Here is an 18,065-nt window from a genome sequence, read left to right on the forward strand (position 1 = left end):
TACAAAGGTTTCTCGGCAAGTCAGCGGAATATTGTGTCAATTTCGGAACAGAATACCAATTTTACTGGCAAGTTTGGTGACCATAGAATCAACTTGAGTCCTCCAAGAAAGATCCTGGTCCAAATGTATTCCAAGGTACTTTGCACATGTCACTTGCGTGAGCTGCACTCCATGACAGTAGACTGCAAATTTGTGGTCAGTAATATGTGGCGTAGACAGGAAGAGCACTTGTGTCTTCCGGGCATTTAGAATTAAATTGCGGTTTGACAGCCAGGTACTAATGGCTGAGACAGCTGCAGACAGGGAGTTGCTAAGCGCATTCTTCTGCGTACCGGAAACATACAATAGAATATCGTCAGCAAATTGAATAACTTTCACACAAAACTCGGAGACAATGGACTGGATCGAACGAACATAGAGTACAAAAAGCAGCGGACCAAGAACAGAGCCCTGGGGAACGCCACACATGCAGGGGAAAGGAGGGCTATAGTTCTCAGCAATGTGCACTATTTGGCGACGATTGGACAAATAGTCGGCAAACCAAACTAATGCTGAACCAGATATGCCAAGCTCAAACAAATCATTAATGAGCACTTGGTGCCTGACCTTGTCAAATGCTTTGGACATATCCACGAGCACAGCACCAGTAATTTGTCCGGCATCGCGAGCGCGAACAAACGTGTCCGGGACGAAAACTAGAGCGTCTTCCGTTGAATGTTGACGTCTAAAGCCAAACTGACAGGGAGGGTACAAATTCTCCTTGTCCAGAAATGAGGATAGTTGTCTATGGACAATTCGTTCTAACAGCTTCGACACAATTGGCAGGAGAGACACAGGGCGATAATTTCCCGGATCTTGAGGATTTCCAGCCTTGAATACCGGCGTGACATGTGCCAACTTCATGCCGTCTGGCTCAGAACCAACAGCAAGAGATGCATTAAATATCAATGTTAAGGAGGGAGCTAGCAAATCAGCGCAGGACGTCAGAAGAAATGCGGGTATTCCATCACTGCCTGTCGCTTTGCTGGTGTCCAAGGAACCCAACAGTTTACGCACACAACCTATTGACACCGAACTGAAGGATGTAAAACCCTTAGGTCCCACTGGGCCCTGTGGAAGACACAGTTCAGGTGCTCTTTGTTGATCACTGACAACATCAGCAAATACACACCCAATGTTGCTTGGCTATCGCAGCAGAGATTTTTTTAAGGCTAAAGTGGCACAGGGAGTGTAGGACCGACCGTGAAACAGAAAATAGGAATTGATTGTTGACGGTAAGTGATTTAGACCTCAGGATCTGAAATTTCAACGATCAGATAATTTCAAGACTAATATTTTTGTTGTGTTGGATTTGGATATGACACGTACACTGTATCTGTAGGAGAGTTGGCGCAGTGGGGCCGTGTCATTATTTTACCGTGCACAAAGTTGCTTGGATGAGAGAGTGACGCCTCTCAGCCATGGTGGTTCTGTTCTTGAACCCTATGGCCTATGTCTTTCGCTAATGAGCAGGTGGGTTTGAGGACCCGCAGTATTGTGAGTAGCAGTCGTAGAAACAAGAGTAGCTTGTTTCGTCTCTTTGTTTATGTTTTTGTTTTGTTTTGTTTTGATGCTCTGTGTGCATTGCGCTTCCTCGCGCTCACTTGCTCCTTCTTGCGGCTTAAACGAAGGCTATATGTGAGCTTTATAAGCTCACTGATGCTAATGCGAATAGAGCATAATAATAATAATAACATTTTTGTGAGAACTCCGCTCCATGGTGGTAAATAAAAGCCATCAAATTCGGCGTGAAAGTAGAGGTCAGAGACTGAAACTTGGATCATACTTTCTCCCATGCATGTCTATGTTCGAAAGGATCATTATAAAAAGCAACGCACTGTAATCGTACTATTCAAGAAATTAAATAATTCTAGAGAGGAAGATATGTTTTTTGCTCGTCCATTTGCGTCATCAAGCATAAAACGGAGCATAAAGTTTGCTGTACACGCTCCTGACTCAGCAGGAACGGCAACAATAACTTTGATCCTGGAACCACCAGTGCAATGGCATGGACAAGTCCATTAGCAAAAACAGTACCAAACTTGCACAGGCGCTTGGTTAGCAAAAGAAAACCAAACATTCACAGGACCTTAGTTGGGCACAACTCAAGAGAGGGATTTGTTTTTATCCACTAGCTCTTAGAGATTGTTACCCTCTGACTCTCTGAGACAGTGCAACTATTCTACAGTGGGGTATAATCGCGGGAGTCTGGTTCTCGCTTGCTTATCTAGGGAAGTATCACTCGGATAGATGATGGCTACAGCATCAGTTTAAAGATAAAAAGATCAACAACAACAAAAACTGCTTTCGCACCACAAACACTGAGGCGTCATGTTATGAGACAATGGCGTATTCAATTATCACAAAGAAACATCCTGGGCGTGACTGGTACATCACTCATAATGGAGTAACTCTTTTATACCCACTTGTCTCTAAGGAAGGCTCAGGTTAACGATGAGTCTGGATACAGTTTTGAAGACTTATGGAAATATATAGATACCTGGTAGATGTGCATCGTACAGAGTTCTTCATGAATGTGTACGCAAAAGTGACTGAATTTTGTGGGTATAGTTTTTGGATTTTACTGGAAGAGGAATCATGAAATCTCGTGCCCAGTGACGTAGAATAAGGCTTTCTGGTTCACAACAAAATGCACACGATCACGATCGTTACTTTGGCAATATTCGGAGCGGACCATGATAGAGGAGGTAAAATGCATTATATTCCCTGCATGCTCCGCTCAGAACATGCAGAAACTATCGTTATAGCGCTAGCAGTATTGCATTGGCAGGAATATTTCGAGATATTTCCTCTCGCAGTAAGAACAGGGATGTATTTTTTCACAATAGCCTCGCTCATCTCGAACATTGTTTAACAGGAACTACGGCTAGTTTACATACTGATGATTCGAAGTAGATCTGCAACAGCAAGGAATGACCGTCGAGCATATCATCAGGGTCCTTTGGAGTTGACCAGCCTACACTGGCTGCATGGGGCATGTGGCGCACCCACATGACAAATTTCTTCAGTCATGAACAATGTGATTTGAAAGTACTCACCCTAGTCTCTGTGCTGCATGTTGAGGGAAAGTCCCGGCTGGAGCTAGAAGGCCTACAACACGACATATGTGTGCTCTTGAGCTGCGTCAAGATGCACTTAATCCCACCTAGATCGAGGGCTGATCGATGTAAGTACAGGTGCGCTTGTTCTAGGTGACTGGGAACAACTGCTGAACCGTGATCTATGAGACGTGGCATTTTTGCGTCACGAGGCACGTGATGTCATCATTCCTCTTGCAGTAAAATCTAAAAACTTCACACAAAATTTCAGTCACTTTTGCAACTTGTGCACAGACAAATGTTGGTGGCGCAAGGAGAAGCTTGCCATTTGGAGAGAACAATGATAACAGTTGCTTTTCCTTGTAAGAGCCAACAGTACACTTTGTTCTGCAGCGTTGGGAGTGGTGTTGAAGTTGAAATTGCTGACTAGACGTCGCGGAGGGGCGAGCTTTCCTCCGCCGGTATGAGTTTTGACGTATATGGGCATGGTCGAGTGGAAAAATTCAATATTGTTTTTGAAAAAACCGGAGAAAGTATGAGGGGGACATGTCCTCAGTACTAGAAGAGGTGTTCTATTATCTGCCGGTGTATACTGTTCGCTAATTGAGGACGTATCTCGCTGTTTTATCAGCGCTTGTAATTTGGCTATTTTCAAGATGATAATCTGTGGCGTCAGAGGATGATGGCCCTCGTCTTCTGTGATGCTGGCGTGGGTAAGTGGTGCTGGCCCAAGAACTCTTCTAAGGTGAGATAAGGTTGGCTTGATGGAGTTTTGTTCGTAGCTTGTTTTTGTATACTGTGCCGTGGCTCGTTTTTTATACCCATAAATCTTGCCAATATTGGGCCAATATTGACGGTATGTCAATTTCATGGTTCCCTCGAAAAGTATTTGCGTGGGCTTAGGAATGTTGATCTACACCCCAAATCAAACCTACCTGCAAAATTTGACCGAAATCTGGGAGACCAACTTGCCCAAATGCTCTGGTTTTCTCAGACATGCTCTCTTTAAAAGATGTGTGCAGGCCGACGTGAGTTTCGTGACGAAGGAAAGTCGAGAGGACTTGTTAGCCGCTGCTGTTCAGTGCGGACCGGAGTATCGTTCTGGGAAAACGGAATAAATTTGGCTGTGTCTTTACTCCTCGTTTCGCGGAGTTGTGGACTGTGAAGATGAAACCAGGGAATACATTATTGTTAACCCCTCCTTCCGGGTTGTGGGGTCCAAACGGACCCCAGGGGTATGATTTTTGAAATACTTTAACTTTGCCGTATCAATTCTCCCTCACACTTCATGTATTCTTCAACAACATAATAGCCGAGATAAATAGTTAGTCTGGGTTAGAGGTTCTTGATGGATTTCACTTTTATTACGGAAAATGCGGGCGGGGTCCCCAGTGACGTAGAACACAGAGAAGTGCAACAATTGCGATAGCTTGGTATTTTATGTCCACGGTCACCGACAACTGAAGTATGAGGCCCTACAAGAAAATATTCGTCTACAGCCATAATACATCATACCATGTTGACTTTTTTCCTACGTTCCCAGTAGATGGAGATCCTTTTGGACCCCAGGAATGTTTCGGGTGTTTTTTTTGAAAACTTGAAAGTTATCCCGACAAACTTAAGAGCTGTTAACAACTGCAGTTTGGTCAAAGCATCGGTCCATGGGAAGGTTACACAGCAAAAAAATAAAATAAAATGAAGAGTTTGCAAGAATACCACCCAAAACGTTCCTGGGGTCCAAAAGGACCCTAATATACTGGGACCGTAGGAAAAATAGTCAACATGGAATGAGGGTTAAAACTCCCTGGTGGAAACGAGTAATCGCCACCAAGGCGGATCATGCAGCTTGAACGCCAACTTGCCCGACGGCGGCATGAACAAACGTGAGTGGAGGGCAATCAAAGAAATCGAGGTAAGGCTGAAAGAGCTGACAACGACTCCAGAGAGATCACGACTCGAGTGCAGCAGATGCCCACAGCAGCGTACGGTCAAAAATGAGTCGAGCGAAAGTCACGCAAAATGAACTCTGTGGTCATTCCGCCAACAGTTTCTCTTGTAAGGATGCTGGACATAGGCTGAAAACCTTCGTCGAGTGGTTTACAGTCGACCCAAACAGTTCTTGGCTTATTCTAATCGTTTTCATATCCATCGTAATCCATCACGAAGTTTTTGATAACAGAGAAAGTAGGCTTAAAAACAATGTGACAACACATTGTGGCATTATGAAAGGCCATACACCTACCTTTTGGCACATATCGTTGACAGAGGTACCGAAGTGTATGGTTGTTGTCCCACGTCCGTAATCTGAAAATTTCTGGCTGATAGTATCCGTATATGCAATCATCCTGATTCTTTGGAAATTTTGATGCCCATGGAAGTTGTGCCGTGACGGGCGACAATGCAGCTTCCCATTTCCAAGCACTCCAGTTTCCGGCGCTCCATGTACCAGTCAGGCCTACCCACGTAGCGGATGTTCCTTCTGCAGTCCGGTTAGCACATGTCAGCTGAGCCATTGTCTGGACAGTAGCCAGTGATCCGCCAAAAGACCGACAGGATATGTTGGCATCCTTCCAGGTTTTGCGGTCATATCGAAAAGTCCAATCGACTTGCCAAGTGCTGGTGCTGGTTTGAGCACACGCATTCCATTTTGCTGCACAGAGTGAATCAATGCCCAACATTTGAAATTACCTTGGATGTAATGACAATTGATTTATATTTTTAGTTATAGAAGTAATATAAGGAGTGGAAGGTGACTTATCTATACGGCGAAACGATTGACGTGTAAAACTGCTGTTTGTTACCACTGCTTATTGTCCATCTAAAGTGTCTTAGTCGAAGTACAGTGCTGTTTTCCTGAGACGTTCGGTTTTGCATGATTCTTGTTTGCATAGCCTCCCCTTTTCTTGATATTAGCATATTTTGAGCCTTGCAAGTTGTGTGGATCGTTGCTTTGCGTCCTTGAATCATTTTTTGACCTTATTGTCCAATGGTCTTGCCAGTATCGTCATCGACATGCATGGACATCCGCGAACGTCCTTCACAGCTGAAACTTTCAGCTCGTGCTTATCTTGGTATTTTCATTTTATGTGAAAATTTGATCCCGGATACAACTAAGACCATTATGATTGGCATAATCGGATACTGGCTGTTCACTCAGTATTAATTTTCTGATGTTTATCTATGGGCATGAGACTTTAAGTTACGATTACAGATAAAGCGTATCTGAAGGCAAATATCCAGAAAGGATGCGAGAACAAAAATACAGCGTTCCTGAAGGCAATGGTGCTCATAAATATAGCATAAGGCAATGGTGCAGAGAAGAATTGAGAACTTACAAAGAAGGCAATCATGCAGAAAATCAGGTAACTGAAGAACTAGCGCTTCTAGAGGCTAAAACACAAAGAGGTAGGGACAAGCGACTCAAAACAGAGTCAGATGGTGCTCTTGAATTCATCGTTTGGTGATATACATCTAACTTCAGCCGGCAGCTTATTCCAGAGAATGGCACCCTAGAAACGGATGTAGGACTGTCCCGCAGTACCCGGAAGGAAGGTGACACATAAGAGCCATGTTACCTGTCCGCGAGTGGACTTCGGTCATGATCTTCTGGAGAAGGTGCGTTTGGGGTGAAAAAATCTGGGGAAGGTCCCTCAGGTAGACGTTAAAAAGGGTAAGGCCTAAAATACTTTCCTGAGGAACTCCTGAATACACTGCAAGCCATGAAGACTGGCTGGCGTGCGTGACGACATGCTGAGATCTCACGGCAAGTGATCACCGCTGCTTTTCCTTGTCAGAGTCAAAAATACACTTTGTTCTGCGGCCTTGGGAGTTGTGTTGGAGTAGAAATTGCTGAGGAGACGTCGCGGAGGGGTGAGCTTTCCTGCGCAGGTATGACTTTGGCCTGATTTCAGCATGGACTAGTGGAAAAATTCAAAAGGGTTTATTCCAAGAAAAGCCAAAAGGAATGGGGGACATGTCCTCAGCGCTAGAAGATGTGTTCTACTATCTGCCGGTGTATAGTTCTGGCCAATTAAGGACGTAGCTGGCTGTTTCGCAAGCGCTTGTAAATTGGCTATTTTCAAGACGATCATTTGTGGCATCAGGGGGTGATTGACCTCGTCTGAGATCCTGGCGTGGCTAAGCGGTACTGCTCCAGGAACTTTTCTAAGGTGAGGCAATGTTGGCTTGATGCAGTTTTAGTCATAGCTTGTTCGTATAAGCTGCGGCGTGACTCGTTTCTAGACCCATAAATAATGTGATTTTCGGCCATTTCTGAGGGGTATCCAAATTTCAAGGTTCCCTTCAGAAACTTTTTCAAGGGCTTTCCACAATCGATCCACATCCCAAAGAGAACCTACCTGCAAATTTTGAGCGAAATCGGAGTGATCCACTTGCACACATACTTTGGTATCCTCAGACATGCTCTCTCAACGAACTTGTTAGGACTACTAGTATACTGTGACACAAGATATGACACCATAGCAAACCAGGGTCAAACAAACAGAACAAACTGCTATTAAAACAGTTTCAAGCGAATAATGCTGTCCTTGTGGACACACAGATTAGGCTTATGAATACGTTTACCTTAGTGCTAGGATAATCATTTTCATAGGTGTTGTTTCTTCTCACTCCATTTCTCTTTATTAGTATCTTTCTGGATTGTTTTTCATTAGTACAACGTGGCTTCCTGAGGAGAGTTGTGCGAAAATTGGTTCGAAGTAAGATTTTTTGTTCATCATTTCTTCCATATCACATTTTTATTTCTTCCATGTTCTTCACTGCCTTCGTATCTGTAACAGGTAGCCGAGTGGTAGGCGTGGTGCAATTAACACTAGTTATCTTTTATTATTATTCTCTTAGGTACACACTCAGGATATCTTTTATTAGTTGCTTGTCCTGAGCAATGCTCTAACCACTGAGCTATGGGACCAGGCTGAACCTAGAAGGCGCTGACAATTTTTTCACTCCAAAGGCAGCTGACAACACGTGCCACACATACTGATGGCACTTGGGTCTTTATCCCTCCCCCAGGGGACCAACCACGGTCAGTTTCTGGAAACTACCAGAGGTGAAAGAAAGTGATTAAATTTGGAAAGGATTGGGAGAACTTCAAATTCGAAGGATCAGTCGGGGAGGTGAACTGCCTGAAAAGAGAAAAAAAAACGCCAGACCCACCAGGACTCCAACCTGGGACCCTGCTTGTCATGAGCAATGCTCTAACCACTGAGCTATGGGACCAGGCTGAACCTAGAAGGTGCTGACAAGTTTTTCACTCCAAAGGCAACTCACAACACGTGCCACACATACTGATGGCACTTGGGTCTTTTTCCCTCCCCCAGGGGACCAACCACGGTCAGTTTCTGGAAACTACCAGAGGTGAAAGAAAGTGATTCAATTTGGAAAGGATTGGGAGAACTTCAAATTCGAAGGATCAGTCGGGGAAGTGAACTGCCTGAAAAGAGAAAAAACGCCAGACCCACCAGGACTCGAACCTGGGACCCTGGTTTTCATGAGCAATGCTCTGGGGGAGGGAAAAAGACCCAAGTGCCATCAGTATGTGTGGCACGTGTTGTGAGCTGCCTTTGGAGTGAAAAACTTGTCAGCGCCTTCTAGGTTCAGCCTGGTCCCTTAGCTCAGTGGTTAGAGCATTGCTCAGGACAAGCAGGGTCCCAGGTTCGAGTCCTGGTGGGTCTGGCGTTTTTTTCTCTTTTCAGGCAGTTCACTTCCCCGACTGATCCTTCGAATTTGAAGTTCTCCCAATCCTTTCCAAATTATTATTATTATTATTATTATTATTATTATTATTATTATTATTATTATTATTATAACAATTTTTTCTTCAGACTTTTCCCGTTTGTCTCTTTCCCTCAAACCAGTTAATATTATTATTATTATTATTATTATTATTAACTCAACATCTCCTGGCTCGTCAGAAGACTGTCAATATATGAGAAGTCGGGTCGTAGCCAACCACGCCGAACTGAATAATAAGGAGAGAAACAAAGAGAGTACTGCAAGGGGAGGCATGACGAAAATGGTGAGATTATTTAGGACGAAGAAGCTGAAGCTTGAACTCCTTAATGTCTATGCACGCTCTAAGGCTAGTTGGCAGAGAAGACCAGAGAGTGTACGCAGAGAAGATTTCAGAAACAGGGAGGTATTGGCAAGGGGTAATGAGAAGAAATGACGTGTTGATCTGGTGGACACAAACGAGTTATACTTTGTTGTTGTTGTGTTGTAGAAGTTTATTTAACGCCGCACCACAAACAGGCGATTTCGCCTCCTTTGATACATGTGGACGACAGAAGGAATGAGAGAGAGTAGGGGGGGGGGGACAGAAGTATGGAGAGAGGAAGGGTAGAAATAAATAAGCAATCAACCTCATACTATATACAAAATAGCTTCATACATATATTGCAAAACACGTTTACTATTCTTCAGTCCGCTATACCACAGAAACACACTAGCCGAAAAGCATTTAAACGGAGCCATGATGCGATTTTAGCAGGGCACAGAACTGAAGGTGGCTGGGCTCAGAACGGAGATCAGGAGGGAGCTGGTTCCACAGGACTGCGCCGATGAACTGCATGGCTGCTCGACCCGCAGGACCGGGCCAAAATGGTACTCGAACGAGGTGATGTGCTGCTCACCGAGTGCGGTCACCAATGACTCTCATGAAGAAGCTCGTGAAGAGGGAGCTAGCTCGGGAGAACAGACAACGACGGACAAAGATGAGGAGGTTAATGTTAAACATGTCCTCCAGGGTGGTGAGGCGGAGCTGTTCAAAGATCGGGCTCGTGCGCGACCACGGTGGCAGACCGAAGAAGACTTCGTTAGACGTGTGAGGGGCTCCATGTTGCCAATTTGAAGTGACGGATAAAAGGCGTTGGAAACGTACGACAACCTACCCTGGATCATCGACCTTTAAAACAGGATCTTTGACGCCAGGGTGAGGCTTCGGCGACTCCGCCACAGCGCACCTACTGACTCCTGCACCTGCTGGATTGTGTGATTGACGTGAGGCTCCCAGGAGAGCTGCCCATCTACCATTACGTCCAGATACTGTGCTTGTTCCACAACTGCAAGGACTGCATTCCCACAGCGAATTCGAATGTTATCTGTGTCAGGGGCTGGGCCTCTTGGGGTAATCAACAGAGCTTGCGTTTTCTTTTGGTTCAGCCTTAGTCCGCGGTCCTCCAACCACTGCGACAGGCCAGTGATGGCTGTGCTTAGAGAAGAGCACACTTGTTCGCAACTGTCCGAGGCTTCAATTGCAATGTCGTCTGCAAATTCCTGGTTTGTGACCTGCTGGGGCAAGCAGCATCGAAGGTCACGGATGTATAGTGTGAACAGGAGGGGCCGAGGACGGATCCTTGCGGCACCCCTCGACTGCATGCGACGTATTGCGAGCAATTTCCGTTTGCAAAATGTTTGGGAGCCAGGTCTAATAAGATCATGTGTACAAGTATGCAAAGATGTTGCTGGTGTCGCTCTAAGAGGGGAGATACTGAAGCTAAACTGTAGAGACTTTTATCTTCAGTATCTCCCCTGTTAGAGCGACACCAGCAACATCACACGCGTCTGTCGCAGATCCCGTCGAATCGCGTGTCGCATTGCAAGAAAAGCTTCTGTGAATCCCGCTTTACAGACATGCAGACCACGCGAACCATTTTGGATAAACAGTGGGGAATATACACGAAAATATGGTCGAGGGTTGAAAATACGAAGAAAAAAAACAATCTGAAAACCCAAATGAATAAGATAAGCTGAATCGAAGTCTGTGTATACATTAGTCATGCAGGGTAAAAACGATGAAGACAAAGTGCAAAAAACGGTTAAAGTAGGAAGACATTTTAAGGAGGACGTGTTATTTTGTTGGCTGAGCGTAGCGAATGATACGAAAAATGTTATTTTTGCCAGCTTTTTCACCATAGTTACGGCACCAGGATTGCGTCAGCTGTTTTTTTGTCAGTGTTCTCAAACTTTTCTCTTCATTTTTTTTAAGTGTTTATTTGAATTGGGATAGCTTAACAGTATAGAAGTACAACTACAAAGAGTACCGAATAGAAGGCTCCGAGAACGGGAAACCAAAAAGAACTAAACTAAAACAGCAACTGCCACTACTGGTTCCGCCTTCTCCATTTTTCTCAGTCGTGTCTCCGCTAGTCTCTGGCTTCTCCTCAGATTCGTTTTTCCTCCATTTTCATTTCCCGATGGCGGCAACGGAAAGATCACCAGGAGAACGAAATGAAAATGGAGGAAAAACGAATCTGAGGAGAAGCCAGAGACTAGCGGAGACACGACTGAGAAAAATGGAGAAGGCGGAACCAGTAGTGGCAGGTGAAAGTACGGGCGCAGCAGTAAAACAGCAACATCAATTTTTTTTCATCCTGGTCTTTCTATTTTCGTTGTAGTTTGCAATTTTGTTCGTCCGTGGAAGAGCTTGACCATGACACAAACGAAAAGTGAATAGTCGCTGGCAAGCGTTTCGCTTGCACCCCTGGTTCAAATTCCAGTTCCACCAAAAAAAACGGACCAGGCCCGCCTCACCTGGAGCTGTGGGCACGGCCCCAGAGCGTATCCGTGCTGGCAACGTCGAGGAGCCTCCAAGTCGAACCAGGTCAGGTTGAAGCAAGCTGGCCTGCAAAACAATTCTACGTAAACCAAACTGCGATCAATGGCCTGGAGGGAGCGCTCACTCAACTGCCATCAGATCATGACGCGGCTGTACACCTAGCAAAAAGTAAGGCGACCCTGACCCTCCGCCAGAGGCATCTCCAGATTGCAGACCCTTACGATTGGAAAAAGTCGAAGTTTATGAAAATGGTGTGCTGGGTGACGGGATGGCAGATGACAAGAGGATTGCTGAGGCGGCTGCCACAGCACGGCGGATAGCAGCACGTGCTGATAACACGCGGAAGAATCAGCAGCGGAATTTTCGCACCCCCAGCCAGCAGTACTTTGTCGCGGCCGCCTGCACAGTTCGGCCGAAGAAACACTGGCTTCGGGGCATTTGGAGACGGGGCAGAGTTCTGGGGTCTGCGGGAGTCACCTGCTATGCCTGTGGACAGGTGGGTTACATGGCCAGAGTATGCCCAAGCCTCCAGCGTGGTCCATGGTAACACCAAGCGTGATTTGGTGGAGCAGCCAATGGACAATTCGGCAATTCGTGTCATTCCCCAGTTATTTCAGTCCTAGTGCTGTATGTTCACATTTGACTTGGAGGAGCCATAGTTATTGGATTTTTTCATGTCTTGGAAAGTAAAGGTGTAGATTTTTATGGTCTGGGCTTGATCCTCTGCGCAAATGAGTGCTAGGGGAGTGCTGTCACTACAGTCTATGGAGGGCATGCATTTGTGTGTGAGGCTCCCTGGGAGCAAAGGTGTGGAACACTTGGTGATCTGCAGAGCGGGAGCGCCCTGGGAGCGTGTGTGTCATTCCCACCTGGTGGGCAGGCTGTGCATGTGTTTTCCCAAGCGGACAATGGCGACGGGACACTGGGTTATCTGCATTCCAATGAGAGCAGGCCTGGAGCTCCCTGGGAGCCGGTTGGTCATCCCCACTTGGTTGTTAGGTGGTGCATGCATTTGCCCAAGGGGACAATGTGCTACGGGATGCTGTTGTCTGCGGGGTTAGGTTTGTTTGTGGCTCGGAAACTAACGGAATGAGCTGCTATCATGCATGGGACCCGTTTATGGTGGCCATTAATGAGGACTCAAGGTTGTTGTTGTTTTTTTGCTGACTGGGTCGCGCGTTTATGCCTATTTTTGCTTCTCCGTGCGTCACTCTTGTCAGGCCCGTCCGCATTATGGGACGAGGTGGACGCTGTGACACAACCGCCCCGGAAACCTCTGGCGGACCTGCTAAGGACAGTGATTTGGAAGGATGTTGCTAGCTCCACTGCGTCTGCGTACCAGCACGCGTTACACCCATGGGAAAAGTAGGAAAGGTGGGCCGTACCGTGTCAAGTTTCGTCATTCCCAGCGGCACCCACAAGCGTGTGCTTCTACATCGTCAAGTTATTGCAGTTACAGTGTACCATCGGGCCAAAAACCAATTTGTGGCGGCATTGCACTGGGTGCATTTTAAGGCGGATTGCCAGGATCCCACACAACATATCGTGGTGAGACAATTGCTCACTGCTGCAAGACGTCTTTGTGCCCAACCAATCAATCGCCGCTCAGTGCACCCTTGAGGTCGGTGGTGTTCAACAAGGTCGTCGCCACACTGGCTACACCTATCGCCCCGTTGCATGACTGGCAAACCACAGCGTTGTTTGTCCTCCGCTTCACTGCTCTGCTTCGCTGGGAAGATTTACAAAGCCTCACGCCTCAGGATATTTACATTTGCGGCACTCATATGTCCCTCCGCCTGCGACAACGTAATAACGACCAGTTGCGCCAGGGCGATGTGGTCATGGTGAGCCAGCTGGAGCAGCAGGCTACTACACCATGTCCTGTGTCGGTCATAGAGGGTTTCTTTTGTAGAGAGCACGGCATTCACCCACTCAACCTCTCTTCATTCTCTTCATGTTATTGTGACCAATTTCATAGATGTTGGTTGCCTTGTTGCTTTCTCTTCCCTCTCCTCTCACCCAAGCCATTCTGCATAAGCGAAGCTGTGGACGCAGCATACTGCTGCTACACTTCAACGCGGGAATGCGTATAATAATAATAATAACATCTTTTTGGCAAGGTATCCGCAGCAGCCCACAAGTCATGTCTGCGGGGAAAGATGACATATGGCTGGGCGCGTGAATTGATCCACACAGCTCTTGCCCGCGTAGTTGAACACCCCACAGTGTATGGCAGGCACAGTCTTCTCTCCGGTGGGGGGGGGGGGGGGGGGGGGAGCGACGGCAGCGGCCAATGCTGGCGTGCCAGAGCGCCTTCTTCAGCGGCAGGGGGATAGAAGTCATCCACATGTAAGAACATGTTTTTCTCCCCTTCACCGTATATATGTAGGACTCAGTGAGCAGTCACGTCTCGATGACCGATCACGATCCCCGTGACCAATCAAACAGTCACAAATCCCCGAAGAGCAGTCATAAAGTCACACACCAGTTTGAATCCCGATGACCAGTCAGAAACAGCCGCGACTTTCTCTGTGTGAACGGTCACAGGATCCACGTCAAAATATTACGACTTAACTGTAGGCATTCACGCGTTCAGCATACTTTTTTCCTTCACAGGTTTCAGAAGTGAGCAAGAAAGATTTCGATCAACTCTCGATCTCCGCGTAGTTTACTTGTAACTCGAGTCTGGTGTGTGTGCGCTCCTCTCCAAAACGAAGGGTGGTCGAAAATCTTGCAGGCTTCAGATAGAATCTCTTTTGAGAGGACGTTCTGGCTAGTAGGTTGTGCTATTCATCATATTTGAAGAACAAACTTCGTCGTTTAGAAAAGCTATTTCGGAATATTTTCAGTGATGTAATTTTTGTAGGCCGATCTTGCTAGAGCAGAGACTGACTTCAACTGATCCAGCATGCAAGCAGCACTCGATTTGTGTTTTTGGAGAGGATGGGTGACAAGATTACGGAGTCAGAAGTGGACATCGTCGACGATGCAGAGACGAAAATATCATGAAGATGGAAATGAAAATATGTTCATTTCCAAGAAGGTACTGAGTACATCAAGCACCTTCGTGTGTGTAGCTCTGTCTTTCTTGTGGAAGACTCCACAGAAAAACAATGTCCAGCTTGTTGAAACTGAAACTGCCTCTCAGTTGAAGTCGTTCAGGAAGACATCTATTCAAGACAACATTGATCCATTCTCAAGAACCATCGTAAGAAATTAAATCAAGTCATGTTTATCGATAAGAATGGCGAACTAGACCAGAGAAGTGTGAGTGTCTTGTTTTGACTGCAGGAAACTGTATTTCAATATTCTGGCTCAACGTAGTGCTTACGCAGTTTACTGCTTCGAACACATCTTCTACTCCCAAAATAACTCTGTAAAATTTATTGATGCAACATTATGCATCATGGTCTTTCTCGTTGTGCTGCTATACGTGTATAAGTACATGCATACGAGTACTGTGTACCGTTTACTGTCCCTCCTTGTCAGTGTTTTTGGGCGATCCTCCACACCTTCATTTGTCTTCCAATTATTAATTTGATAGAAATATTCACTCACTTCAACTTCTTTTGATTGCTGGTGCGAATGTAGCCTGCGATGCCTGCTTGTTAGTGAGAGTGCACCAGACATATATCGATATGTATGTCTGACGAGATGTTCTTGAATTGGCATGCTGCTTTGCTTAGATAAGGTTTAGAATTGGGTGCTCAATGGCCTGGAGGCATTAATCATGTTTGCGATCAGTATCACCAAGAGTACGGTTCTTCCGTCTACGCATCTCTTCTTGGCTTGTGGATTGGTTGAAAAGAGATAAAATAATAATTCAGAAGTACTTGTGTCCAAATGTCGTCATGAAAACAAGTTCTACCTCCGTAACTTATTCCGCAAGGCCCATCGAATCTAGCTGGTAGTCCCGCTGCCTATTTGTGTGTGTGTGTGTGTGAGTAAGTGTGCGCGCGCATGTATGAGTGTGTGTGTGTGTGTGTGTGCATGCGTGAGAAAGAGAGTGTGTGTGTGAGAGAGAGAGAATGTGTGTGTGTGTGTGTGTGAGATTTAGAGAATGTGTGTGTGTGTGTGTGTGTGTGTGTGTGGATGTGTGTGTGTGTGTGTGTGTGTATGTGTGTGTGTGTGTATGTGTGTGTGTGTGTGTGTCTCAAACTCTCTCTTCTACTCTCCCCCTGTCTCGGGGGGCGGCGTGGCCAAGCATTTGACAGCTGTACACCAGGCCAGGTGTGTGTGTGTGTGTGTGTGTGTGTGGATGTGTGTGTGTGTGTCTCAAACTCTCTCTTCTACTCTCCCCCTGTCTCGGGGGCGGCGTGGCTAAGCATTTGGCAGCTGTACACCAGGCCAGGTGTGTGTGTGTGTGATGTAGAGAATGAATGACATATGTGCGTGTGTGTGTGAGAGAGAGAGAGAGATTTAGAGAATGAGTGTGTGTGTGTGTGTGCGTGCGCGCACGTGTGAGTGTATGTGAGAAAAGGGAGAGAGTGTGGGTGTATGTGTGTGTAATGGTGTGGGCATGTGTGGTCCCCGGCTCTATTCTATGTCATTCACGCTGGAACTGCTGCTGCATAGCCCCAAGTCTGAAGACTTGGCAACTTCACGCCTGCACCTGACTCTTGCACTATAATACCCGTCGCCTATGATACCCCTCAGAATTTCCCACCTTGCTCCCCCTTATGTTCAGGCTGCCCGTTTAGGAGCCATCAGTTGCCTGACGATCGTAGTAATACGTGAAACTCAGAGTTGTGACAAAGCCTCCAATCTCTCTTGTAATACAGAAATACCTATATTCTGCCTGTGACTACTCACAGAGAAAGAGTGGTCACAACTGTACATTCTGCATGTAACTGTTCGCATGGAATTATAGTGGTCACAACTGTATTCTGTGACCGGTCATAGGGAATTATAGTTTCCACAACAAATCCTGCAGTACGAAGCACCCTGCGAGCAGTCACGAACTGTGTACTTTACACATGTACATGTATGGTGATTTGTGACTGGTCATGGGGCATTGTGACTGGTAAACTAATTTGTGACTGGTCATGGGGGGTTTGTGACTGTTTGACTGGTCACGGGGACCGTGATTGGTCACGGGGCCTTGACTGGTCACTGAGTCCTACATATATTCTAGTGATTGTTTAGTGTTGGTCATTATGCTGTCTGATGAAGTGTTTTGACACGAAACTCGGAGTTACAGCGGAATGAGACTTGTTTGATTCATTGCTGTGTAATATTTGTAAGAACATGTATGTGGAGGATTCCCTTAAGGACATGCTGTTTGTGTCTCGCGCTATACTGGACCAGTGACTGTCGGGTCGGCTATCCTTTCCCGCGTGAGTGAACAAAGACCACACTACCACTGTGACCTGTATCTTTCTGTTGTGTGTGGGTGTGTCTGCGGTGGACGCAGAGGCCAGCCAGATGGCAAAAAATAATCATGCATCTATGAAGCGCCAGGCGCAAACTGATGGTAATGGTGGGGAGAAGGCAAGATCTGTTGCAAAATACGATTTCCAGTCTAGAAAGCTAGTTTGGGTAGGCTTGTATGTACCTCCACATTTCCAACTGTGTGCTTCCCGCCAAATTAATCAAACCTAAGTGTAATGGGTGGCCGAGTGGTAGGCGCGGTGAAATCAACAAGAATTACTTTTATTCTACTTCTTTCAGGTACACACCTGAGATATAATTATTAGTGAAAGAAGAAACGGCAAAATAACTGACTTTCTCTCCGGTGCACACCTGGAGGTTGAATAGCTCGTTATTATCAAAATCTCATCTTCATCAAAACAGAAATGCGCAGCCGCTTTTATGCAGCAGACGCCGTACGCTTACATACGAAGATACACTAAATATACATCAGGCAAAGCGCCGTATTAGTTCCGTACTACTTCCGTATTGGTCCGGCAGGGATACTACACCCTCCCTTCCTACAGATAATCACGCCCTCGTGAGTTTCAAAAAATTAGTGAAGAGTTATGAACACAGCGTCAACCGGAAGATGGCAAATTATATCGGAAATGATAACGTTTAGAGTAGACAGAAGAAATGAACTGATAACAAACCATAACATAGAAGTAAAAGCACACCAGGTTCACACGATCTCACGGGGTCAAAAGGGGAAAGAACTGTCTTCCAAATAGGACCTGAAAAACTACAGCACTCTTGCTGCACAACGCTGGCACAACCCGCCAGTAACATCGCTGTTCAAAAACCGAACTGAATACACTATAACTATAAGGGGCGTTGTCACACATATTGTCCCACGTTAGCTGGGTAAGCCGTGGCTCACCATGATCAGACGCCTACCAAACTAAACTGGATTCACACACTCGCATAAAGGAAGACTGAAAAGAACAGGGAGACTGAAGGAAGACAGGAAAGAAAATGGC

General features: G+C 46.1%; 1 protein-coding gene across 2 annotated transcripts in view; it reads right to left on the minus strand.

Moving 5' to 3' along the window:
- Positions 1 to 18,065, minus strand: part of LOC135825691 (uncharacterized) — a 77,150-nt gene that overhangs the window by 41,057 nt on the left and 18,028 nt on the right. Inside the window, exon 5 of one of the 2 annotated variants that reach the window (XM_065338308.1) lies at positions 5,341 to 5,748. The exons of the other annotated variant lie outside the window; for it this stretch is intronic. Coding sequence (XP_065194380.1) covers positions 5,341 to 5,748 — 408 coding nt within the window. The remainder of the gene's footprint in view (positions 1 to 5,340; positions 5,749 to 18,065) is intronic. 2 annotated transcript variants of the gene reach the window in all.

Source organism: Sycon ciliatum, chromosome 10, assembly GCF_964019385.1.
Source record: "Sycon ciliatum chromosome 10, ocSycCili1.1, whole genome shotgun sequence".
NCBI lineage: Eukaryota > Metazoa > Porifera > Calcarea > Leucosolenida > Sycettidae > Sycon > Sycon ciliatum.